The 26,025-nt window shown below is 40.7% G+C and overlaps 1 protein-coding gene across 3 annotated transcripts in view; it reads right to left on the bottom strand.

The window, feature by feature from the left end:
- Nucleotides 1-945: 945 nt before the first annotated feature.
- LOC140194040 (exostosin-1-like) overlaps nucleotides 946-26,025 on the bottom strand; it is a 517,224-nt gene continuing 492,144 nt past the window's right edge. For all 3 annotated transcript variants that reach the window (XM_072251404.1, XM_072251403.1, XM_072251405.1), the window contains one exon: nucleotides 946-6,055. In XM_072251404.1, the coding sequence (XP_072107505.1) occupies nucleotides 5,870-6,055 (186 nt within the window). In that variant the 3' untranslated portion in view covers nucleotides 946-5,869. The remainder of the gene's footprint in view (nucleotides 6,056-26,025) is intronic.

The following is a 26,025-nucleotide window of genomic DNA, read 5'->3' as shown; positions in this document are numbered from 1 at the left end:
ATCAAAGGTGGTGACAGAGGGAGATTGAAAATCTGGCTGAGAGTGTCACAACAACAACCTTTCACTCAATTTTAGCAAGACCAAAGAGCTGATTGTTGACCTCAGGAGGAAGAAATCAGAGGTCCATGAGCCAGTCCTCATTGGGGATATCAGAGGTCCACAACTTTAAGTTCCTCAGTGTTATCGTTTCAGAGGAACTGCCCTGGGTGAAGTATGCTCTAAAGTAAGCGCAATTATGAAGAAAGCATGGCAGCACTTCCACATCCTTAGAAGTTTGTGAGAATTTGGCATGACATCTAAAACCTCTATACATGTGCGGTGGAGAGTATATTAACTGGTTACATCATGGCCTTGAGCGGAAAATCCTATGAAAAGTAGTAGATATAGCCCAGTCTATAAACAGATAAAGCCCTCCCCGCCATTGAGCACATCTACACAGACCACTGTCGCAGGAAAGCAGCACCCATCATTGTGGACATGCACCCACACGGGCCATGCTCCCTTCTCATTGTTGCCATCAAGAAGCAGGTACAGGAGCCTCAGGAGCCACACCACCACGTTCAGCAACAGTTTAACCATCGGGCTCTTGAACCAGAAGAGATAACTTCTCTGAACTTCACTCACCCCATCATTGAACTATTCTCATAGCCTTTGGACTTACTTTCAAGGCCTCTCCCTCTCTTAATCTCATGTTCTTGATACTTATTATGTATTTATTTGTTTATTTATTTATTTATCTATTTATTTATTATTTTTCTTTTATATTTGCACACTGGTTGTTTGTCCTGTTGAGTGCATTCTTTCATTGATTCTATTGTGTTCCTTGGATTTACTGTGAATGCCTGCAAGAAAATGAATCTCTGGGTTGTATATGGTGATATATATGTACTTTGACAATAAATTTACTTTGAACTTTGAACTTTGATTTAGAAAAAGATCATTTTATTTCAACAATTTAAGTCATATATAGAAAATTGGCATTTACAATATTTATTGTTTCCATATTTAAAAAGTTTCTGCAATTTGCTCTACATAAGCAAAGTGGGAAGTTGAGTTACATTTCACACCTCCTGATTCAGCACTGCAATTTGACCACATGCAATGGTAGGTCTGCTGTAAACCAGACTAAGCAAGAATGTGAATGTGGAACCCAATATTTCAAAGGGTTTTCTTTAATGGATCTCATCCTTGCTCACCTGGGATTAAAATTGGCTTAGGGAATCATTGTTTGTTTTGAAATCTCAAACAGCATATCTGTCAGGACTCCTAATAGCCCAGCATGTTATAAAATCAGACCACAGTGAAATAAAGCTCAACAAAGGCACAACTCATAAAAGATTCAAAATGAACAAATCTAGCAAGAAAATACTTAAAACATTCACCAAAGCAAGAGATGGACAGTGGCATTTAAGTTATGCAGTCACGGAAAACCTAAGTGAGAAAAATATTTGATTGTATCTTCAAATGTTAAAATGTACAGTAATACCTGTAAATGAGATTCGCTCTCAAACTCATCCTGCAATGACAATCATTTATATGCCTCAGATGCACAGACTGTGCAAGAACATGTTGAGACTTTTTTTGACTTCTGAGAACCATTCTAACATAGTATTTCAGCATTTGGCTTGGGTGCAGCAGTGCATATTCTAATTTAAGAAACATCTATAGTCATTCCAAAAATTAATCTGGAACTGTCAATAACCCCAAATTTAATTCAGTTTCCAGTTCATTTTAAAATTATCTCATCAAAATTCACTAAGTATGGACACCCTGCTGATCTAAACCTGTTAAATTAATAGTTACTCAGAAACTAGAAGCTGTACACATTCTGAAATGAATTAATATCAATAATAGCTAATCATGTACATACAACGTAGAATAAAATATTAAAACTAATGCATAATTAAATCAGGAAACAATACTGATCTGCTGCTCGGGATGCTGATCTGATAAATGGAAGCTCAAACGGCAAAACAAATCAGATCCTGCCAGTGGAAGGTTAAGATACTCAGCAGGAAGGAACACAACTTAAAGAAAAATAAAACAATTGTGAAAATACAAGCCATGGTTTATCTTTCTTAAGCTTAAAATGCTTTTCCAAAAATAAAGCAATAGGGTTACAAGGATTGCCTCTGAGAAAGACTTCACCTAATTGCATTGGTAGGTATTCAATTACTTGTCTTTGTAGTTAGAGTTATTAATGCATGCTTATGCAGAATATACATAGTACCAGGATATAACTGTCCCTTTGTGAGATTTTGGAAACACACTGTCCATGTAGCAGCACAGAATATTTGCTCAAGCTGTGCCATTGCTGATTCCTGTATAAAAGTTATTTTGCAGTCATTGCAGTTACAATGAATTGATTACTTGGCTTTTTAAATTGACTGAGGGAGTGGGACAACTAACTAGTAAGGAAATGGTCCCCAAGTAGGCCTGAGGTCACTTGCTTGCTGGAGTATTGAACTGGATTGGGGCTAACGTCTTAATGAAGCAGAAGTAATCAAGCTGCTTGGAGATTATTGTTTCTTTTGGCACTGCTTTTTCCTCTGCTGCTTTGCTGGTCTGAGTGTGCTTGCAGAGGCCTCTTGATGGTTGGCTCACCAAGCCCACTCCACACAAATCTGCTGATCCTTGTGTATTAAAAGTTGAGACCTAAAATGATGTTTCCATTCTTAACTAATAGCACACAGCATGATGGTGATTATGCTCCTTTGTGACTCTCATGCACATTTCCATATTCACTGTATATATTTACCAAACCAGAAGTCCCCAAGACCACCCCTGAAAGTGGTAGGATTCGACCAGAAAGCTATGACCGTTAAATTCTGTCTGTCTTGATTGCAAGAGAAGTTACCAGTCAGTATCCTACTGGAGAGATGCAACTCAAAGGAAATAATCTCATCAGTCAAAAAAGTAAACTGAATTTCAAAGTTGACTTTTGGACATTGGTCCTTGTAATTAAATTTGTATTCAATAAATAATGTTGAGATTGACAAAAAGAACTAACAAATAATTCAGGAAACAGGTTTAGAAGGAAATGAAGTTGGAATCAACAATTTAGTTATCCGTTTCATTACAGTAATGTAAACTTAGTAAACATGACCCATTGGCTACTGTTGATAAATGAAAAGACAATTGGTTATTAATACCTACAGATTACTCCAAAGATACATTTTACAGAAGAAATTCTCTTGAATATATCCTCCACCAATGTAATTTTCACATGATTGATATAAGGCTGTGGGTGTAATAGCAACCCAGTAAAGTGAACTTCAACTTTTTCTGCTGCTCCATGATTTTTATGCAAATGTATATACTTGATCAAATTAAACCAAAAGTCTATCACTAATGAAGCAACAAATAATTTGTTGGAGGAACTCAGTGGGTTGAGAAGTATCGGGGGCGGGGGTGGAATGGGGGAAGGATTGTCGATACTTTGGTCAAAACCATGCGTTTGGACTTCTATCAGTAATGCTACATTTTTGTCATAGAATTATTACTTTGTAATGATACATTTTTGTCATAACTGTTACTTCTATTGCATTAAGGAAACAATTTCTCATGAGAGGTACAATTATAGCAATGATAAATCTTTTTGTCAATGATAAAGCAAAATGATCATGTGGATGCTTTATACTGGCATTTGGGTATAATATACATTCATAATGAAAAGCCAGTTGCATCATAAAGTGCCATCTATGTATTGAATTTATTTCCTAGTATTATCACCTATCAGTAAAACCAAATTTAAAATGAATCTTGTGGGTATTTTTCTTTGAAAGGTTTTGCAGAGAGACAGACAGAATAAATTCATAAAGTTAATCTACATGCTTTGATGAAAGAATGAAAAACATCTCGCAGCTCGCCAACAACCAGTCACCGAGACAAACTCATCGTTACAAATACAGGTTGAGTACCCCTTATCCAAAATACTTGGGCCGGAAGTGTTTTGGATTTCAGATTTTGGAATTGCCATCATATCTGACTCTAAGTTTATGTGCTACTGGTATGTAGTCTTTGTCTTATACTTTAGATTTTCATCAGCGACGATCTTGGCAAACTCGCCAATGAATTTTTCTGCTGCTTCATGATCAGCATTCGCTTTATCACCATCAATCTTTAAAATTTAATGCTGTGCCTTTTCTTAAATTTCTGCAACCAGCCTGAATATTCACAAATGCCTTCAAGTTTCAGTTTGTCATGATAGATCTTTGCTTGTTTCATGATCTGCATTCCGTTAAGCAGCATATGTTCACTCTGACGCTGATGAATCCACTCCTTCAATACATGACTGAGGTCTTCATTCTTTTCTTTATGCAGTGTTTTTCTATTTTTCATTAACTTCTGTTACCTACATATGTGACATCACTTCTCAGATCTGCCTGTGATGCACAAACTGTCTGTGAAGCTTCCCAGTGCCTTGTGGAATTTTCCATTTGTGACATCATGTCAGCATTCAAAAAAATTTCAGATTTTGGACGTTTCCATAGAGTCATAGATAAGTGCAGCACAGAAACAGGCCCTTCAGCTTATCTAGTCTGTGCCGAGCCAATTAAACTGCCTACTCCCATCGACCTGCATCCGGACCATAGCCCTCCATACCTCTACCGTCCATGTACCTATCAAAACCTCTCTCAAATGTTGAAATTGAGCATGCATGCACCACTTGCGCTGGAAGCTGGTTCCACACTCTAATGGCCCTCTGAGGCGAGTTTTCCTTCATGTTCTCCTTAAACTTTTCACCTTTCACCCTTAACCCATGACCTCTAGTTGTAGTCACACCCAATCTCAGTGGAAAAACTCTGTCTCACATAATTTTGCATCACCCTATGTTTTGATTTTGGAATTTTGGATGAAGGGTACTGAACCTCTGTTAGCAAAAGCAGCCTTGGACCATGCATTTTCAAACCTGACTTGTTCACTTTGGATTTATGATGTACTTATTTTTAAGCTGCATTCCCAGGGTTCCGCTAATTTTTCAGCATGTTATTGATGTGGAACCATGAGAAACTGCAAGCAGAGGGCTGCAGGACATTCCTATTGGGTTTATCCATTGTACTTACTTAGATCACAAAGCAAGAAATACTGTAAATTGTATATACTAAGAATAGTAATTGCTATATCAAACTATAATGTTATTTGATACTGATTTCAGCTTCTGGTTCACTAGTGTATCAAATTCTGATTGTGGCAATATTTTCATGTAACGTTGTTATTCCAGAGTAATGGTTTTATCCAACTTAGAATTTACCTGGTACAAGTCAGCCATCAATACCTGTTCACCTTGCTTTTTTCAAACTAGTCTGATGTACAATTGCAAATAGACAACACCGGGCATTATTGAGAATTGCTTGAAATTACCTGCCATGTTCTGCAATGACATTTAATTGATGCACAATATTCTTTTATGTTCTCATTGGATGTATTTTTGACCAGGATACAAATGCCACACATGGAAATAATTAAAACGTAAGATGCAACAATTAGACAAAGAAGCAAAAAGAAAACTAATTTGTATTCAGCTGAACTTCCCAATCATCTTGCAAGCTTTAAATAGAAAATGTATATTCTTTGACCATAAATTTGCTATGTGCTGTTTATCCTTAAAATCTGCAAAGATTAGGCACGATTGTCAGAGATTTCAGTCCAAATAGACAAAATAAGACATTAATAAGATTGGGGACAAAAGCCAATCTCGCACCAATCTTTTAGTCTGCACAAAGGTCATTGTTGTTTGGTCCCCAGAAGGTTGAATAATATTGTTGCCATGATTGTTGTTTGACACTACAGCATCATCAAGAGTTATTTGGGGTTTTAAAATCAGGCAAATCCCACAAGCTTCTAAGTACAACAGTCCAGTGAGCCTCTATAATCGTTCAATCTCCCTGTACTTCTTGCGCAGGATGGAGACTTGGTCTTTGAAAAGAATAGGATCCAACCTCATTTGTGAGTGAATGAGAGGCATGAAGCCAAACCAGCTGGCAAAAGTGTTCATGCAGGTCTGGCGTTGTGCAAAGTGATCTGGATCAGCCCAGCGGGAAGTCTTTGATCCCTGAGGAGAAAATGCAAAGTGAAGACATGAAAATTAAAAATACAAACAACAGCACACACAGCAACATAGAAAATGTGTTACCTAAAATGGTTCTCTTCATAATTCTTTAAATTTTCAAAGAACTAGATAAGAGATTTAAACTAGTGCTATATGGGATACCTTATGTGTGAAATAGGAAAAATGCAAGATGGATTGCTCTAAATAAATAATAATTCATGGTGTGGAGCACAATATAAATAGGAAAATATGATATCTAACCTGTTACCTTGGTAACTACAATGCTTGTACAATCTGCAGAGCTTACTATACCATCCTGCTCTTAAGCTTGCTGGAAATCATTTTCAATTCCAAAATCTGTTCTGTATGGAGATCTGTCATTGAATGGATTATCTTGACGTTTCTTATGGCACTAGAGCATGAGGTAAACATTGTAAAAATATTATTTTCAATGTGCTATGGATTTCAGTGGAGATCATTAATCTTTAAGAGTATCTTTATTTCCTTGTGGTTGGTAACAGCAGCGCAAATATGCACATCATTTAATGGTCACAATCTTTATCAATATGAAAGTTAAAATAACTTTTTGTGGTTGATCACAACTGTCTTGGAATTTCAAAAGCATCAAATATACTCTGATTGCTACACGGCGTGACTCCTGAAAATCTCATTATCTGTTTCTAACCTTTATAAATGGCGCAATGTATAACATGAAAATAATTCAGACATCAGTAAGCACCCAATGTGGCTGATTATTATTGCTTTCTTAATTTGGGGTAATTAGGAATGGACAATTAATGCTGCAAACACTGGTCCACATCCTGGGAAAGCATATAAAAATGCTAAATACACCAAGTGGCTACTTTGTTAGTAAGGGTTCCTGATAAAGTTGTCACTGTGTATGTTCATGGTTTTCTGTTGCTGTAGACCATCCACTTCAGAGATGCCCTTCTGTACTCCACTGTTTTAATGTGTGGTTATTTGAGCGACTGTCATCTTCCTGTCAGCTTGAACCAGTCTTGCCATTCTCCTTTGACCTCGTTCATCAACAAGGCATTTTTGCTCATAGAACTGCCACCCACTGGATTTTTCTTTTTGTTTTTTTTTTTGCACCATTCTCTGTTAACTCTAGAGATATTTGTGCATAAAAATCCCGGGAGACCTGCAGTTACAACTCAAACTACCATGTCTGGCACCAACAAACATCCAAGGTCAAAGTCATTTAGATTATATTTCTTCCCCATTCTGGCCACAAGCAGGTGAAAATCTGCAGATGCTGGAAATCCGAGCAACACACACAAAATGCTGGAGGAACCCGGCAGGCCAGGCAGCATTTATGGAAAAAAGTACAGTCGAAGTTTTGGGCTTGAAACATCAACTATATTTTTTTCCATAGATGCCGCCTGGCCTGCTGAGTTCCTCCCGCATTTTGTGTGTGTGTTCCCCATTCTGACATTTGGTCTGAACAACTGAATCTCTTTACCATGCCTGCATACTTTGAATGCATTGAGCTGCTGTCACACGATTGGCTGATTAGTTATTTGCATTAATAAGATGTACAGGTGTACCTATTAAAGTGGCCACTGAGTGTATGATTCAAAACAATTTGAAAATGGAATTCTTCAAAGCCTTTGTTTAAAAAAATTTCTTTCATATGTACAAAACATAGGCATCTTTGTGAGGTTCAGTTGTTCTCAAGGAGTGGTTGAGGCTACTGTGATCACACTTTTACTCCCCGGTCCAGTGGTTGGCGGTATTGTGCATAGTAGAAGGTTGTCGTGGGTTGCAATAGGACGTTGATACAAAGCAGAGCTGGACTGAGAGCGGCAGATGGAGTTCAATTTAGGGATGTGTGAAGTGATACACTTTGGAAGTTTGAACTTGAAGGCAGAGTATAAGGTTAATGGCAGCAGTCTTAGCAGTGTGGAGGAATCCAGGGATACTGGGGTCCGCGTCTATAGATCCCTCAAAGTTGCCATGCGATTTCATAGCGTGATTAAAGAGGTGTATGGTGTGTTGACCTTCATTAGTTGAGGGATTAAGTTCAAGAACCACAAGGCAATGTTGCAGCTCAATAAAACTCCGGTTAGACTACACTTGGAGTATTGTATTCAGTTCTGGCCACCTCATTATAAGAAGGAAACTTTAGAGAGGTTGCAGAGGAGATTTCCCAAGATTCTGCCTGGATTAGAGAGTATGTCTTATTAAGATAGCAAGTCAAGTCTTTTCTCTTTGGAGTGACAGAAGATAAAAGGTCTCGTGACAGAAGTATATACGATGACAAGAGGCACAGATAGGGTGGATAGCCAGCACCTTTATCGAAGGGTAGCAATGGCTAATATGAGAGGGCATAATTTAAGTTGATTGGAGGAAAGTATAGAGGGAATAATGGAGGTAGTTTTTTTTTTAAATACAGGTTGTTGTAAGTGAATGAAACACACTACCAGGGGTGGATGAGTGTATTTTGCCTGGAGATCAGTGACTAGTGATGTTCTTCAGGGATTTGTTCTGAAACCCCTGCACTTAGTAACTTTATTAAATGACATGAATAAGAAAGTGGAAGAGGATGTTGATGGAGTTGTAGATAGTGTGGAAGGTTGTATATTGCAACAGCACATTAACAGGATGCAGAGCTTGATATTAGTCCTTTGCACAATCTTTTTTTTAAACTTAATTATTTTTGTTTTACACTGTACTGCTGTCACAAAACAACTAATTTCATGACACGTATCAGTGATAACAAATCTGATTCTAGTATGACAATGCCAATTACAAAACTTTTATACAATATTTCCACCATTTGTTCCTCCCCATTACTGATTCCATTCTCTTTTTAATGTAATTTAAAAGGTCTTATATTTTTGTTCTCATATTTACTGGTGGCCTATTTCTATAAAGTACTTGATGAGACTATAAGAAGGAAGTTTACCGACGGGAGTCATTGGTTGGAATACTGCACAGACGCAACAGAAGCGTTCCTGCCTGTTCCGGTGAAGATCTTTAAAATCCAGTCTCTATAAAAGAGGGGTAATGCCAGTGGAGCGGTCATCGTTGGGGTAGTCTGAGGCAGAGTAGTAAGGCTTTGACTCAACAAGGCTTCGATGAAAACAGGTGGAGGCAAGGTAAGTCGGTGAGTTCATTCCTTATTTCTTATTTAAATCACGAGAGAATAGGGTGTACGTCTACAGAGCCAGTGTTCTGTTCTGGATGTTAGATTTCCGGGAGACTTCCAGCCTCCCCGATGGCCACATCTGCTCCAGGTGCATCGAGATGCAGCTCCTTACAGACCGTGTTAAAGAACTGGAGCTGCAGCCCGATGATCTTCAGCTTGTTCAAGAATGTGGAACAAGAGCTACCGGGAAATCTCACCCCAAGGCTACAGGAGACTGATCACTGGGTGACTATCAGGAGAGGAAATGAGAAAGTCAGATATTGGAGAGCATCCCTGTCCCCCTCAACAATAGGTACTCCATTTTGAGTACTGTTGTGGGGGGGGGGGGTGGCACGGTGGGGACCCACCTGGGGGAAGCAACAGCAGCCGTGCCTCTGGCACTGAGTCTGGCCCTGTAGCTCAGAACGGTAGGAAACTGAAGAGGATGGCAGCAGTAATAGGGGACTTTATAGTCAGGGGACAGATAGATGAGTCTCTGGATGCAAAAAGAAAACATGGATGATAGTTTGCCTCCCAGGTACCAGGGTCTGTGATATTACTGGACGTGTCCATAATATCCTGAAAAGGGTGGGGGGAGGTGTGCAGCCAGAAGTTGTGGTATATTTTGGTACCAACGATATAGGCAGAAAAAGGGAGCAAGTCCTTAAAAAAGAATCCTGGGAGTTAGGAAAGAAGCTGAGAAGCAGGACCTTAAGGGTAGTAATCTCATGATGCTGCCTGTATCACGTGACAGTGAGGATAAGGATAGAATGATGTGGCAGATCAATGTGTGGCTGAAGAATTGGCGCAGGGGCAGGGATTCAGATTCCGATTCCTGGATAATTGGGATCTGTACAAAAAGGACAGTTTGCACTTGAATCCGAGGAGGACCAATATCCTTGCGGCAGGTTTACTAGAGCCACTGAGAGTGATTTAAGCTAATATGGCAGGGGGATGGGAATGAGGATGATAGAGCTGAGGATGAGGAAACAGGTTTACAAGTAGATAATGGATGTGACATGAATATAAGAAAGGACAAGCAAATGATTGGGTACAAATGCAGACAGAGCAAAGAGTTAAATTGTAGCACAGAGGCAAAATTCAAAAGGTTGAAGCATGCAGGACTGAAGTTACAGTATTTAACTGTGCGTAGCATTCAGAATAAGGTGGACAAGCTCATGGCACAATTAGAGATTGGTCGGTATGACATTGTGGGCATCACTGAGTCATGGCTGAAAGAAGGCCATAGTTAGGAGCTTAACATCAAAGGATATACTTTGTATTTAAAGGAGAGGCAGGAAGGCATAGGTGGTGGAGTGGCTCTGTTGGTAAGAGATGCAATTACATCTTTAGAAAAAGGTGACATAGGGTCAGAGAATGTTGAATCTTTGTGGGTAGAATTAAGGAACCGCAAGGGTAAAAAACAAAATTATGGAAATCATATATAGGCCTCCAAATAGCAGCCAAAATGTGGGGTTGAGATTGCAAAGCGAGCTGGAAAAAGCATAAAACAAAGGTAATAACACAATTGTAATGGGGGACTTCAATATGCAAGGAAATTGGGAAAATCAGGTTGGAGTTGAATCGCAAGAGAGGGAATTTGTCGAATGCCTACAAGATGGCTTTTTAGAACAGCTTGTGCTTGAGCCTACAAGGAGAAAGGCTTTCTTAGATTGGGTGTTGTGTAATAACCCAGTTCTTATTAGGGAGCTTAATGTAAAGGAACCTTTAGGGGACAGTGATCATAACATGATTGAATTCTTACTGCAATCGGAGAGGGAGAAGTATAAGCCACATGTATCAGTACTACAATGGAATAAAAAGAATTACAGAGGCATGAGAGAGGAGCTTGCCCAGGTGGATTGAAGGAGGATACTGGCAGGAATGATGGCTGAGCAGAGAAAGCTGAAGTTTCTGGGTATCGTTCACAAGGCACAGGATAGATGTGTCCTACAGAGGAGGAAGCTCTCAAATAGCGGGAGTAGACAACCATGGCTGACAAAGGAAGTTGAGAACTGCATAAAAGCCAAGGACAGGATATATAAGGTAGCGCAAGTAAGTGGGATGTTGGATGATTGGGAAGCTTTTAAAATCCAACAGAAGGCAACCAAAAAAAGCTATAAGAAGGAAAAAGATGCAGTATGAGGGCAAACTAGCCAATAATATAAAGCAGGATACTAAAAGTTTTTTCAGTTATAGGAAGAGTAAAAGGGAGATGAGAGTTGATTATTGGATCACTGGAAAATGATGCTGGTGAGGTAATAATGTGGGACAAAGAAATGGCAGGTGAACTTAATGAGGACTTTGTGTCTGTCTTCACTCTGCAAGACACTAGCAGTGGGCCAGAGGTCGGTGAGCGTCAGGGAGCAGGAATGAGTGCCATTGCTATTATAATGGAAAAAAGTGCTAGATTATAAAAGCCAGGAGAAAATGCTGACCTTTTATAAGATACTAGTCAGGCCACATTTGGAGTATTGGGCCCCATTTCTCAGAAAGAAGGATGTGTTGTCATTGCAGAGAGTCCAGAGGAGGTTCACGAGGATGATTCCAGGAATGAAGTGGTTAATATAGGAGTGTTTGGCAGCTTTGGAGACTGTACTCACTGGAATTTAGAAGAATGTGGGGGGGGGGGGAAATCTCATTGAAAACTACTGAATGTTGGAAGGACTAGATAGAGTGGATGTGGAGAGGATGTTTCCTATGGCGGGGGTATCCAGAACTGGAAAGTGCAGCCTCAAAACTGAGGGGAGACTTTTTAGAACAAGGTAAGAAAGAATTTTTTTAGCCAGAGGGTAGTGAATCTGTGGCATGACCTGCCACAGTCTGTGGTGGAGGCCAAGTCCTTGGGTATATTTAAGGTGGAAGTTGATCATTTCCTGATTGGTCAGGGCATCAAAGGATATGGCGCGAGGTCAGGTGTATGGAGTTGAGTGGGATCTGAGCTGAGCCATAATGGAATGGCGAAGTAGACTTGACGGGCTGAATGGACTAATTTTGCTCCTATATCTTATATCAAATCTACGCCAGCATTCCATTATGGCTGATTGATTGAATATCCCCCTCAGCCCCATACTCTGCCTTCTCCACATAATCTTTGACACCCTTATGAATCAAGAACCTATCAACCCCTGCTAAAATGACTTGGCCTCCACAGCTGTCCATGGCAACGAATTCCACAGGTTCAATATCCTGTGAAGTTCCTCATCATTATAAAGTTTTCTCATCATTATAAAGTTTTAATCAACTTTTGCTGGTTTATGATTTCTTCAAACTTCAACTTTAAAATCCATTCCTGCCAGTCCAGTACCTTTCTTTCTTAATTGTCCCATGGTGTTTTTGTTTCAAAGTTACAAAGCCAGCCCTTACCTTTTTTTACTTAGCTCTTCCAGCCTATTAATTTTAAGGTTGTTGAAATGTCTTGTGATTTTTTTTTTCGTAATTCTCTATAATTTGTTTACTTTTTCCTCCCTCATTTAATTACTCAACTAGTCATATTGATCCTTTATTATACTTTATCTCTGTCAATATATATTCTGTTTGTGTTCACTTATTACAAATTAAGATTTCTTTTCCTGTTATATAATCTTTAATATGATTAACCACTCTAGTTCATACTCTCTTTCCTTTAGTTGTGAATCTCTGAAATGCTTAAAACTCAGTCCTAACTTTTCTCTAGTTATATCTCAGTAAATTATATGGTTATATGGAAGGCAGAGTTTAAGGGTCGGCACAACATTGTGGGCTGAAGGGCCTGTACTGTGCTGTACTATTCTATGTTCAATGTAATCCTCACTAAATCTGCTAGGTCACAGTGACTTATTGCCCTTGGTTCCTCTTTATTACGATTGTGTGCATTGTCATACAGACTGATTGCAAAGGATGATATTAATCGTGGCTTTGCTGGCAGTTTGCTTTGTGCCTGCAGCTCAAATGGAATTGATGGGTGAAAGTGTGAGGATATTTGTTTGCTATCCTGCAAAGATGGATATGTTTTGTGTATTCGCAAGACTGGTAAGCAGTTGCCTATGCTGTGCATAATTATTTTGTGAATCAACACAAGATTTACAATGGAATGCTCATGGTTAAAAAAAAAAGCATTGGACAAGTCAGAAAAGCTACTTTGGCAATGTTTTAGAAGTAATTTATTTTGTTTTCGGCTGCTCAGGGCACATGCAAGACCACATTCAATTTATTTGATATCTCTAATTAGATTGCCTTAGTGTGTTTCCTCGGTGGAATATGCCCATGTGGACAATATTTTGCAAAGGGCTCCAAGGATGCATTTTGTCATTCGGAAGCTGCCCTTCAATCCATTGTTGGAGTTACTTTATTTTCAACAAAAGTGGAATTTTAAGGTAGAGCCCCAGATCTGCAAATGTTTCAGTGATACATCTTGCTCTGGTTGGCAATGAAAAAAGGCATATTAAAACCTTTTAGAATCCCATTAGATTTTCTTTGCTCACAGTAGTGCTTGGAGATGTTCATACCTGCTGATATTGTATCTTGCCAAAACATCAGTATCAAATAGTTTTAATTAAATAGCTATAATTAACGATTACCCAATGCAAATCTATGTCATTACATAAATATTTCAAAGATTCTACCACGTTAAGGAAGCTGACTGCAAATACAATGAAGAGATTTCAAAGAATGCAATAACAGAGTTGAAATTAGAATATAATTTGTGAAGTTGCTGTAAAATAGATTGCTTCTAGAATGTCATGGACCAGGTTACTGGCTAGTGCTGTAGACAATGAGGCTTTGGTTAGGCTGAACTTATACCTTTTATTTTGTGACGAGGCCTAATATTATATAACCCCATGAATGTGATGCTGACTCCTTTTTTGCTCTTCCAGTCACCTTGAAAATGTATATAATTGTTGGAGAGAATGGCCATCAGCAGTGCCACCTGCAGCTGACAGGGTACGCACGATGAATAACATATTAATAGATAGATAGATTCAACTTTATTGTCGTGCCGAGTACAGATACAAAGCCAATGAAATGCAGAAACATCTAACCAGAAATGCAAAGAATAGTGTTATTTACAAAATTGCGAATAAAAAGTAAGTGCTACAGCACACAAATATAAAAATACTGAGACAGTACAATATGGGTGCAATACTGCTTAGCGCTGTGATGTGAGGTTCAGCAGGGTCACAGCCTCAGGAAAGAAGCTCTTCCTGTGCCTGCTGGTGCGGGAGCAGAGGCTCCTGTAGCGCCTACCGGATGGGAGGAGAGTAAGAAGTCCATGGTTAGGGTGATATGCATCCTTGATAATGCTTTCTGCCCTGTCCAGGCAGCGTTTATGGGAGATGTTCTCAATGGTGGGCAATTGGGTGCCGATAATCTGCTGGGCAGTTTTCACCACACGCTGGAGTGCTTTGAGGTCCGATATTGGACAATTGCCATACCACACTGAGATGCAGGTGGTGAGTATGCTCTCAATGATACAGCGGTAAAAGTCTATCAGTATCCTGGGACAGAGGTGAGCTCTCTTGATGTTCCGCAGGAAATAAAGGCACTGATGCACCTTTTTGATCAGGATGGAGGAGCTCAGGGACCAGGTGAGATCCTCGGAAATGTGGACACCAAGGAATTTGAAGCTTGATATACGCTCCACTACAGCTCCGTTGATGTAGATGGGGACATGAGTGTGGCTCCTAGCATGCCTGAGGTCCACAATGATCTCCTTGGTCTTCTGGGTGTTAGGGGCCAGGTTGTTGTCGGCACACCACGCAGCCAGGTGCTGGACCTCATCCCTGTAGGCCGTCTTGTCATCCCCTCTGATCAGGCCAACCAGCGTGGTGTCGTCTGCAAACTTGATTATGGAGTTAGAACCATGTACAGGAACGCAGTCATAGGTGAAGAGGGAGTACAGAAGAGGGCTCCGCACACAGCCTTGAGGCACGACTGTGTTCAGGGTGAGAGTGGAGGAGGAGAGGTTGTCCATCTTAACTGATTGGGGTCTGTTAGTCAGAAAGTCCAAGGTCCAATTGCAGAGGGATGAGCTGATACCAAGCTGGTGAAGTCTGGTGATCAGCTTGGAGGGGATCACAGTACTGAATGCCGAACTAAAGTCAATGAACAGCATTCTGACGTAAGAGTTGGGGCTGTCCAGGTGGATCGGGCAGAGTGAAGTGCTGTGGAGATGGCGTCCTCTGTTGACCTGTTGGTGTGATTGGCAAATTGATGGGGGTCCAGGGTAGTGGGCAGACAGGATTTCAGCTGTGATAGAACCAGTCTCTCAAAGCACTTTGCAATGATGGGGGTGAGTGCAACTGGGCGGAAGTCATTCAGACCTGTGGCACTGGAATGCTTCAGCACTGGCACGATGGTGGCAATCTTGAAGCTTATGGGGACAACTTTCCCACATAGGAATAAGAGGAAAATCAGGACATCTTGATCCTCTTATGATCCGTTATTCAGATTAGATAGATAGGTAGGTAGATACTTTTTTGATTCCAAGGAAATTACAACGTCACAGTAGCAATTACTAGTGCACAGATATACAAATATTAGGAGAAGTAAGAAAGAAAAAATAAGTTACCTTAAAAATACGGTGTACAAGATTTCCAAGTCACTCTGTTAAAATGGTAGTGCAAGAAATACTGTTGTGTTATATAGTATGGGATGCACATTCATACTGTTCAGATAAGTATTGCACAAGGTGTCCGCGATAGCAGGTTGTGGTAAACAGAGCTCTGGTAAGCAGAGGTTAATAACAGTCTATGGGGGAGGGGAGGAGAGGGAGCCATCACTTCCCCAGCTATAGGTTGACTCATTATAGAGCCTAATGGCTGAGGGTAAGAATAACTTTATATAGAGCTCTTTGGAGCTGCTCTGTTGTCTTGGCCTATTACTGAAAGTGCTCCTCTATTCAGCCAAGGTGGCATGCAGAGGGTGAGAAACATGGTCCAAAATTGCCAGGATTTTCCGTAGGGTCCTTCGTTCTACCACAGCCTCCAGCATGTCTAGTTTGGCTCCTATAACCGAGCCAGCCTTTCTAATCAGTTTATTGAGCCTGTTAATGCCATTGCCCCAGCACAGCACCACACAGAAGAATGCACTGGCGACAACAGACTGGTAGAGCAGGTGACGGAGAGACTCAGTCCTGACTGCTGATCAGGACCCTTGACTGACATTACCACTCTCTACTCCAGAGTGAACAAATGTTGTCCTTTCCTTTCCCTGTAAAGAATAACTTGTATCACCAGCTGCCTAGTTTCAGTGACTGATTCCACAAAGGCTACTTTAGTCTATACATTCTTGCACTTAGACCAAAAAGGAATAGAAATAGGATGTACTGCACAATAACTCTAATTATTTTTCCCCACAGAACTTTATACATTAACTTAAATTAAAATGCTATTTTCTCTGTTCATTGAACCTTTTTGTTCAGGACTCCAAACTTCTTCATTACTAATGTTTATAAGCATTGCTGAACAATAAGGTGTCCATGTGATTTACATACATGGAGTACTGAAATATATTGAGTCTGAACTTTTGAAGGGATTATAATATAATTTATTATATTATAAATTTGAAATTTCAGATGATCTTGATTAGTTTAGTAGTAATTCAAGGCAGTTTATTCAATTGCTCAAGCTTATTTAAAACTACAAAGATAGTTGTACTTTCTTTCATAAATCGGTTTATATTTGGCAGTGGAATCATTGGATTTGAATAGTGGCAAAGATGGATGCAGAAGATCCAAGTAAATGGTTCAAGTCAGGCAAGAAATAAATATTTGAAAAAAAGAAATATTGCATGGACGACACAAACATGAGGAATTCTGCAGATGCTGGAAATTCAAGCAACACACATCAAAGTTGCTGGTGAACACAGCAGACCAGGCAGCATCTATAAGAAGAGGTACAGTCGACATTTCGGGCCGAGACCCTTCGTCAGGACTAACGAAGGGTCTCGGCCCGAAACGTCGACTGTACCTCTTCCTATGAATATTGCATGGACTATCTTTAGAACTGAAATAATTTGGGTGCATTGAAAATTTCTGCAAGTTTTCATCTTTCTCAGAAGCCACAGATTCTTCTAACTCATTACTGATAATGTTTTGAAACCCTAAGAAGCCATACATACAACATAGAATTTCACAGCTTTTGTGCCGGCCTTTTAACCTATTTCAAGATCAGTATAACCCTTCCCTTCCACATAGCTATCCAGTTTTCTTTATTCAATATGCCTGAGTCTCTTCAATGTATCTGCCTTTACCACCTCCCTAGCAGTGCCTACCCCTCTCTGTGTGAAAAACCTACTTCTGGTATCCTCCTTTTACTTAACTCCAATCGCCTTAAATTATGCCCTCTCATATCAGCCTTTGCTGTCCTGGGAAAAAGATGCTTGTTGTCCATATATATACCTTTTGTCATCTTACACAGCTCTGACCGTCCTCCTTCACACCAAAGACAAAAGCCACAGCTCGCCTAACCTTTCTTCTGAAGACATGCCCTCTAATCCAGGAAGCCTCCTGATAAATCTCCTTTGCGTCCTCTCTAAGGTTTCCTCATTCTTCCTATAATGAGGCAACCAGAAATCAACACATCAGAGTTTTATAGAGTTGCAATATTACCTTGAAAAGCTTGAACTCAACCCCTCGACTAATGAAGGCCAACACACCATATGCCTTCTCAACCACTCTATCAACTTGCACGTCAACTTTGAGGGGTCTGTGGACATGGATCCCAAGATCTTTCTGTTCCTCCACACTTTTAAGAATCCTGCCATTAACCCTGTACTCTTCCTTCAAGTTCAACCTTCCAAAATATATCACTTTATACCTCTCTGTATTGAACCCCATCTGCCACTTCTCAGCCCAGCTCTGCATCTTATCAATATCTTATTGTTGGGCCCCGGAACAGATATCTGTGGAACACTACTAATTATGGTCCACCTTCTGTCGGCAAGCCAACTCAAAATCCACACAACCAAGTTTCCCTGGGTCACATGCCTGCCGACTTCCTAAATGAGCTTACCAAGTGAACCATGTTGAACCCCTTACCAAAATCCATACAGACCACATCCACTGCTCTACCTACATCAATTTGTTTTGTTACTTCCTCAAAAAAATCAATCAGGCTTGTAAGGCATTGCCTGTGTCACACTTAGCCATGCTAACTATCTCTAATTGGACTATGCTTCTCCAAATATTTGTAATTCCTGTCCCTAAGAGTCCTCTCCAAAAGTTTGTCCTCCACTGATAGGAGACTCACTAATCTTTAATTTCCAGGAATATCCCTATTACCTTTCTTGAACAAAGGAATGACATTTGCCACCCTCCAACCTTTTGGTATTACTTCTGCAGCCAGTGCAGATGCAAAGATAATCAGCAAAGGCACCACAATCTCCTCCATCGCTTCTGGTAGTAAACCGGGGTGTATCCCAACTGCCCACAGGGACTTATCTATCTTCATGTTTTTCAAAAATTCCAGCACATTTTTTTTATTAATCATGACATGTTCCAGCATATTAGCCTGTTCTAAGCTTAAGCTTACCTCACATTCACCAAGCTCCCTCTCAATGGTGGATCTTGAAGCTAAGCATTCATTAAGGAGCTCCCTGACTTTCTCTGACTCCAGGTATGTTTTCTCTTTCATCTCTGATCAGTCCTACCTTCACTCTAGTCATCCTCTTGTTCTTCACAAGTGTAGAATACCTTGACCATTTCCTTAATCCTACTCACCAAGGCCTTCTCATGTCCCCTTCTAGCTCTGCTGAATACCTTCTTAACCTCCTTTCTGGCTACCTTATAGGTATCAAGACCTTATCCTTGCTTCTAAACTTTAAGTATGCTTCCTTCTTACTCTTGAAAAATAAGACCACATTGTTGCTACACAGGATGTAATACTACATGATTCATATTATCCATGCGACTCACTTAGACATTTGGCAATTCATTCTTATTTAATCACTTATTTTTTGCACTGAAAAGTATCTATTAAATGATTCCCTGGCTTTACAGGCAGTGGCTTCGAAACTGAACCACGTAGCACATATTTTTGAATGTAGCAAGTGATAAAATTGTTTTTAAAATAGATTGGAGATAAGAACAGCACCTTCCAATGTGCAAAGTAACACTGAGCTGCGTGTTAGTATATAGCAACTGGTTACACATGGTTGCTAGGCATGCAGCAATGATGTAAATAGCCATGCGATACATAAGACATTGGAGCAGATTAGGCCATTTGACCCATCAAGTCTGCTCCACCAATGCATCATGGCTGATTTATTATCCCTCTTAACTCCGTTCTCCTCTCTTATACCCGTAACCTTTGATACCCTCATTAATCAAGAACCTAACAACCTCCACCTTAAATATACCCAATGACTTGGGCTGTACTGCCATTTGTGGCAGAATTCCAAAGATTCACCACCCACTGACTAAAGAAATTGTTGCAGTATTCTTCTATATTGATGAACCTCAATTCTGAAGCTGTACCCTCTGGTCCTAGAATTCCCCATTATAGGAACCATCCTCTCCACATCCACTCTATCTAGGCCTGTCAACATTTAATAGACCAGTGAGATTCCCCCTCATTTTTCTAAACTCCAGTGAGTACAGGCCCAGAGCCACCAAACGATCTTCATTTGGTAACCCTTTTATTCCTGGGATTATTTTTGTGAACAACCTCCTGTCCAATGCCTGCACATATTTTCTTAGCTAAGAGGCCCAAAACTGCACACACTGCTCCAAGTGTGGTCTGAACCATGCCTTATTAAGCCTCAGCATTACATTCTTGCTTTTGTATTTAATCAGAATTAGGTTTATTATCACCGGCATGTGACGTGCAATTTGTTAAGATAGTAGCAGCAGTTCAAGGCAATATATAACCTAGCAGCAAAAAAAAAATAATAAATAAAATAAACAAGTAAATCAATTTCATATATTGAATCAATTTTTAGAAAGTGCAAAAACAGAAATACTGTATATTTTTTAAAAAAAGTGAGGTAGTGTCCAAAGATTCAATGTCCATTTAGGAATCAGATGGCAGAGGGGAAGAAGCTGTTCCTGAATCGCTGAGTGTGTGCCTTCAGGCTTCTGTATCTCCTACCTGGTGGTAACAGTGAGAAAAGGGCATGCCCTGGATGCTGGAGGTCCTTAATAATGGACACTGCCTTTCTGAGACACCGCTCCCTAGAGATGTCCTGGGTACTTTGTAGGCCAGTACCCAAGATGGAGCTGACTAGATTTACAACTCTCTGCAGCTTCTTTCGGTCCTGTGCAGTAGCCCCTCCAAACCATTCAGTGATGCAGCCTGTTAGAATGCTTTCCATGGTACAACTATAGAAGTTTTTGAGTGTACTTGTTGACATGCTAAATCTCTTCAAACTCCTAATAAAGTATAGCCACTGACTTGCCTTCTTTATGACTACAGCAATATGTTGGGACCAGGTTAGATCCTCAGAGATCTTGACACCCAGGAACTTGAAGCTGCTCACACTCTCCACTTCTGATCTATGAGGATTGGTATGTGTTCCTTTGTCTTACCCTTTCTGAAGTCCACAATCAGCTCTTTCATCTTACTGACGTTGAGTGCCAGGTTGTTGCTGCAGCACCACTCTACTAGTTGGCATATCTCACTCCTGTACGCCCTCTTGTCACCACCTGAGATTCCACCAACAATGGTTGTATCGTCAGCAAATTTATAGATGGTATTTGAGCTATGCCTAGCTACACAGTCATGTGTACACAGAGAGTAGAGCAATGGACTAAGCACACAACCTGAGATTCCAACAGTGTTGATCGTCAGCGAGGAGGATATGTTATCAGCAATCTGCACAGATTGTGGTCTTCCGGTTAGGAAGTCGAGGATCCAATTGCAGATGGAGGTACAGAGGCCCAGGTTCTACAACTTCTCAATCAGGATTGTGTGAATGATATTAAATGCTGAGCTATAGTTGATGAACAGCATCCTGACGTAGGATTTTTGTGTTGTCCAGGTGGTCTAAAGCCGTGTAGAATGCCATTGAGATTGCGTCTGCCATTGACCTATTGTGGTGATTGGCAAATTGCAATGGGTCCAGGTCCTTGCTGAGGCAGGAGTTCAGTCTCGTCATGACCAACCTCTCAAAGCATTTCATCATTGTCGATGTGAGTGCTACTGGGTGATAGTCATTAAGGTAGCCCACATTATTCTTCTTGGGCACTGGTATAATTGTTGCCTCTTTGAAGTAAGTGGGAACTTCTGCCCGTAGCAGTGAGAGGTTGAAAATGTTCTTGAATACTCCCGCTAGTTGGTTGGCACAGGTTTTCGTAGCCTTACCAGGTACTCCATTGGGACCTTCCGCCTTGCGAGGTTTCACTCTCTTTAAAGACAGCCTAACGTTGGCCTCTGAGACAGAGATCACAGGTGCAGCAGGGATCTTCACAATTGTAGTTGTGTTCTCCCTTTCAAAGCGTGCATAGAAGGCGTTGAGTTCATCTGGTAGTGAAGCATCGCTGCCATTCATACTGTTGGGTTTCACTTTGTAGGAAATAATGTCTTGCAGACCCTGACAGCGTTGCTGTGCATCTGATGTCGCCTCTAATCTCATTCAAAATCCGCTCAAAATGAATGTTAACATTGCATTTGTCTTCCTTACCACCGACTCAACCTGCAAGTAAACCTTTAGAGAATCCTGAACAAGGAATCTCAAGACCCCTTACACCTTTGATTTTTGAATTTAGAAAGTAGCTACATCTTTATTCCATCTGCCAAAGTGTATGACCATACACTTCCCTATACTATATTCCATCTACCACTTCTTTGTCCATTCCTTGTCTAAGTCCTTCTGAAGCCACCCTACATGTCCCTCCACCTATTTTCATATCATCCACAAACGTGGCCACAAAGACATCAATGCCTTCATCAAAATCATTGACATATAACATGAAATTCTGACCCCTGCAGCAAACTACATCACCAGCAGGCTACCAGAAAAGGTAGCCTTTATTTCTACTTTTTTGCCTTCTGTCAGTCATCCAATCTTCTATCCATGCTAGTACCTTCCTGTAATGCCATGGGTTCTTATCTTCTTAAGCAGCTTTGAGTGCGGCACCTTGTCAAAGCCCTTCTGAAAATTCAAAAAAACAATATCCATTGACTCTCCTTTGTCTTCCTGCCTGTTACTTCCTCAAATAATTCCCTTAGATCTGTCAGGCAAGATTTCTTCTTTAGAAAACCATGCTGACTTTGGCCTATTTTATCATATGCCTCCAAATACTCTGAAACCTCATCCTTAATAGACTCCAGCGTCTTTCCAACCACTGAAGTCAGGTTAACTGGCTCATAATTTTCTTTCTTCTACCTCATTCCTTTCTTAAAGAGTGGAGTGACATTTGCAATTTTCCAGTCTTCAGGAACCATTCCAGAATCTAGCAATTCTTGACAGATCACCACTAATGCCTCTAAATCTCTTCAGCGATCTCTCTCAGAACCCTAGGGTGCAGTCCATCTGGTACAGTTGAATTATTTAGCTATAGATCTTTCAGCTTTGCAAGCACCTTCTCCTTAGGGGGAGGAGGAGCAGCCAGAAGTCTTGGTACATATTGGCAGAAAAGGTGACATGGTCCTGAAGAGGGATTTTAGGGAGCTAGGTACATAGCTGAAAAAACAGGACCTCTAGATTAGTAATCTCTGGATTGCTGCCTGTGCCATACGCCAGTGAGGGTAAGAACAGGATAATTTGACTGGGGAACTGGTGCAGGGGCTGGAGTTCAGATATATGGTTCATTGGGATCTCTTTTGGGGAATGTATGACCTGTACAAAAGGGATCAATTACAGCTGAACCCAAAGGGGACCAATATCCTTGGGGCGGGTTTGCTAGAGTTGTTCGGAAAGTTTAAACTAATTTGGGAGGAATGGGAACTGGAGTGATAGTGAATGAGGTAGTTGGTTTACAAACAGAAGCAAAGTGTACTGAGACTCCTAACAAAGAGAGGCTGTTGATAGGGAAAAATTGCAATCAACAGGATAAAATGCAACATAAGAGGGGGATAAAATCGAAAAGGGTGAATATAGGACTAAAGGTGTCATATTTGAATGCAGGCAGTATACAGAATAAGGTAGATGAACTTGCAGCACATTTACAGATTGGCATGTATGATGTAGTAGGTATCACCGAATCATGGCTGAAAGATGATTATATCTGGGAGCTTAACGTCCAAGGATACACATTGCATCAAAAGGCAAGTAGGCAGCAGGGGTGGTATGTTGGTAAAAAAAAAAAAAAAAATGAAATGAAATCATTAGAAAGAGGTGACATGTGGTGGGAAGGTGTTGAATTGTTGTGGGTAGAGCTAAGGAACTGCAAGTGTAAAAAGACCCTGATGGAAGTTTTATACAGACACCAAAACAGCAGTAAGGATGTGGTGTACAAATTACAACAGGAGCTAAAAAATGTATGCCAGGAGGGCAATGTTACAATACTCTTGAGGGATTTCAGTACGCAGGTAGACTGGGAAAATAAGGTTGGTGCTGGATCACCAAGCAGGGGAATTTCTAGAATGCCTGCAAGATGGCTTTTTAGAGCAGCTCATGGTTGACCCCACTATGGGATCAGCTATTCTGGATTGGATGCTGTGCAATGAACCTGATTTGATTAGTGAGCTTAAGGTAAAGGAGAGGGCATACAAGGAAGCAAAAATTAGTGGGAAGACAGAGGATTGGGAAGTTTTTAAAACCTTACAAAAGGAAACCAAGAAGGTCATTAAGAGGGAAAAGATTAACTTTGAAAGGAAGCTAGGAAATAATATCAACGAGGATACTAAAAGTTTTTTCAAGTATATAAAGAGTAAAAGACAGGTGAGAGTAGATATATGACCGATAGAAAATGATGCTGGAGAAATTGTAATGGGAGATAAGGAGATGGCAGAGGAACTGAACGAGTATTTTGCATCAGTCTTCACTGGGGAAGACATCAGCAGTATACTGGACACTCAAGGGTCGCAGGGAAGAGAAGTGTGCACAGTCACAATTATGACAGAGAAAGTACTCAAGAAGCTGAATAGTCTAAAGGTAGATAAATCTCCCGAACCAGATGGAATGCACCCGCATGTTCTGAAGGAAGTAGCTGTGGAGATTGCGGAGGCATTAGTGATGATCTTTCAAAAGTCGATAGATTCTGGCATGGTTCCGGAGGACTGGAAGATTGCAAATATCACTCCGCTATTTAAGAAGGGGGCAAGGAAGCAAAAAGGAAATTATAGACCTGTTAGCTTGACATCGGTGGTTGGGAAGTCGTTGGAGTCGATTGTCAAGGATGAGGTTACAGAGTACCTGGAGGCATATGACAAGATAGACAGAACTCAGCATGGATTCCTTAAAGGAAAATCCTGCCTGACAAATCTATTACATTTTTTTGAGGAAACTACCAGTAGGCTAGACAAGGGAGATGCAGTGGATGTTGTATATTTGGATTTTCAGAAGGCCTTTGACAAGGTGCCACACATGAGGCTACTTAACAAGATAAGGGCCCATGGAATTATGGGAAAGTTACACACATGGATAGAGCGTTGGCTGATTGGCAGGAAACAGAGAGTGGGAATAAAGGGATCCTAATCTGGTTGGCTGCCGATTGCCAGTGGTGTTTCACAGGGGTCCATTTTGGGGCCACTTCTTTTTACATTGTACATCAACGATTTGGATTATGGAATAGATGGGTTTGTGGCTAAGTTTGCTGATGATACGAAGATAGGTGGAAGGGCCGGTAGTGCTGAGGAAACGGAGAGTCTGCAGAGAGACGGATAGATTGGAAGAATGGGCAGAGAAGTGGCAAATGAAGTACAATGTTGAAAAGTGTATGGTTATGCACTTTGGCAGAAAAAATAAACGGGCAGACTATTATTTAAATGGGGAAAGAATTCAAAGTTCGGAGATGCAACAGGACTTGGGAGTCCTCGTACAGGATACCCTTAAAGTTAACCTCCAGGTTGAGTCAGTAGTGAAGAAAGCGAATGCAATGTTGGCATTCATTTCTAGAGGAATAGAGTATAGGAGCAGGGATGTGATGTTGAGGCTCTATAAGGCACTGGTGAGACCTCACTTGGAGTACTGTGGGCAGTTTTGGTCCCCTTATTTAAGAAAGGATGTGCTGACGTTGGAGAGAGTACAGAGAAAATTCACCAGAATGATTCCGGGAATGAGAGGGTTAACATATGAGGAACGTTTGTCCGCTCTTGGACTGTATTCCTTGGAGTTTAGAAGAATGAGCGGAGACCTCATAGAAACATTTCGAATGTTGAAAGGCATGGACAGAGTGGATGTGGCAAAGTTGTTTCCCATGATGGGGGAGTCTAGTACGAGAGGGCATGACTTAAGGATTGAAGGGCGCCCATTCTGAACAGAAATGCAAAGAAATGTTTTTTAGTCAGAGGGTGGTGAATCTATGAAATTTGTTGCCACGGGCAGCAGTGGAGGCCAAGTCACTGGGTGTATTTAAGGCAGAGATTGATAGGTATCTGAGTAGCCAGGGCATCAAAGGTTATGGTGAGAAGGTGGGGGAGTGGGACCAAATGGGAGAATGGATCAGCTCATGATAAAATGGCGGAGCAGAATTGATAGGCCGAATGGCCGACTTCTGCTCCTTTGTCTTATGGTCTTATGAAACTTAGGGTCAAGTGATCATAATAAGATAGAATTCATCTTACAGTTTGAGAGGGAGAAGTTAAAGTCAGATATATCAGTATTACAGTGGAGTAAAGGGGAGTAAAGGGAATTACAGGGGAATGGGAGAAGAGCTGGCCAAAATTGATTGGAAGAGAACACTAGCGGGGGATGACAGCAGAGCAGCAATGGCTGGAATTCCTGGAAGCAATTCGGAGGT

Source organism: Mobula birostris, chromosome 2 (genome assembly GCF_030028105.1).
Source record: "Mobula birostris isolate sMobBir1 chromosome 2, sMobBir1.hap1, whole genome shotgun sequence".
NCBI classification, from domain to species: domain Eukaryota; kingdom Metazoa; phylum Chordata; class Chondrichthyes; order Myliobatiformes; family Myliobatidae; genus Mobula; species Mobula birostris.
The sequence above is the reverse complement of the archived record's forward strand: the minus strand, read 5'-3'. Positions and strand labels throughout refer to the sequence as shown.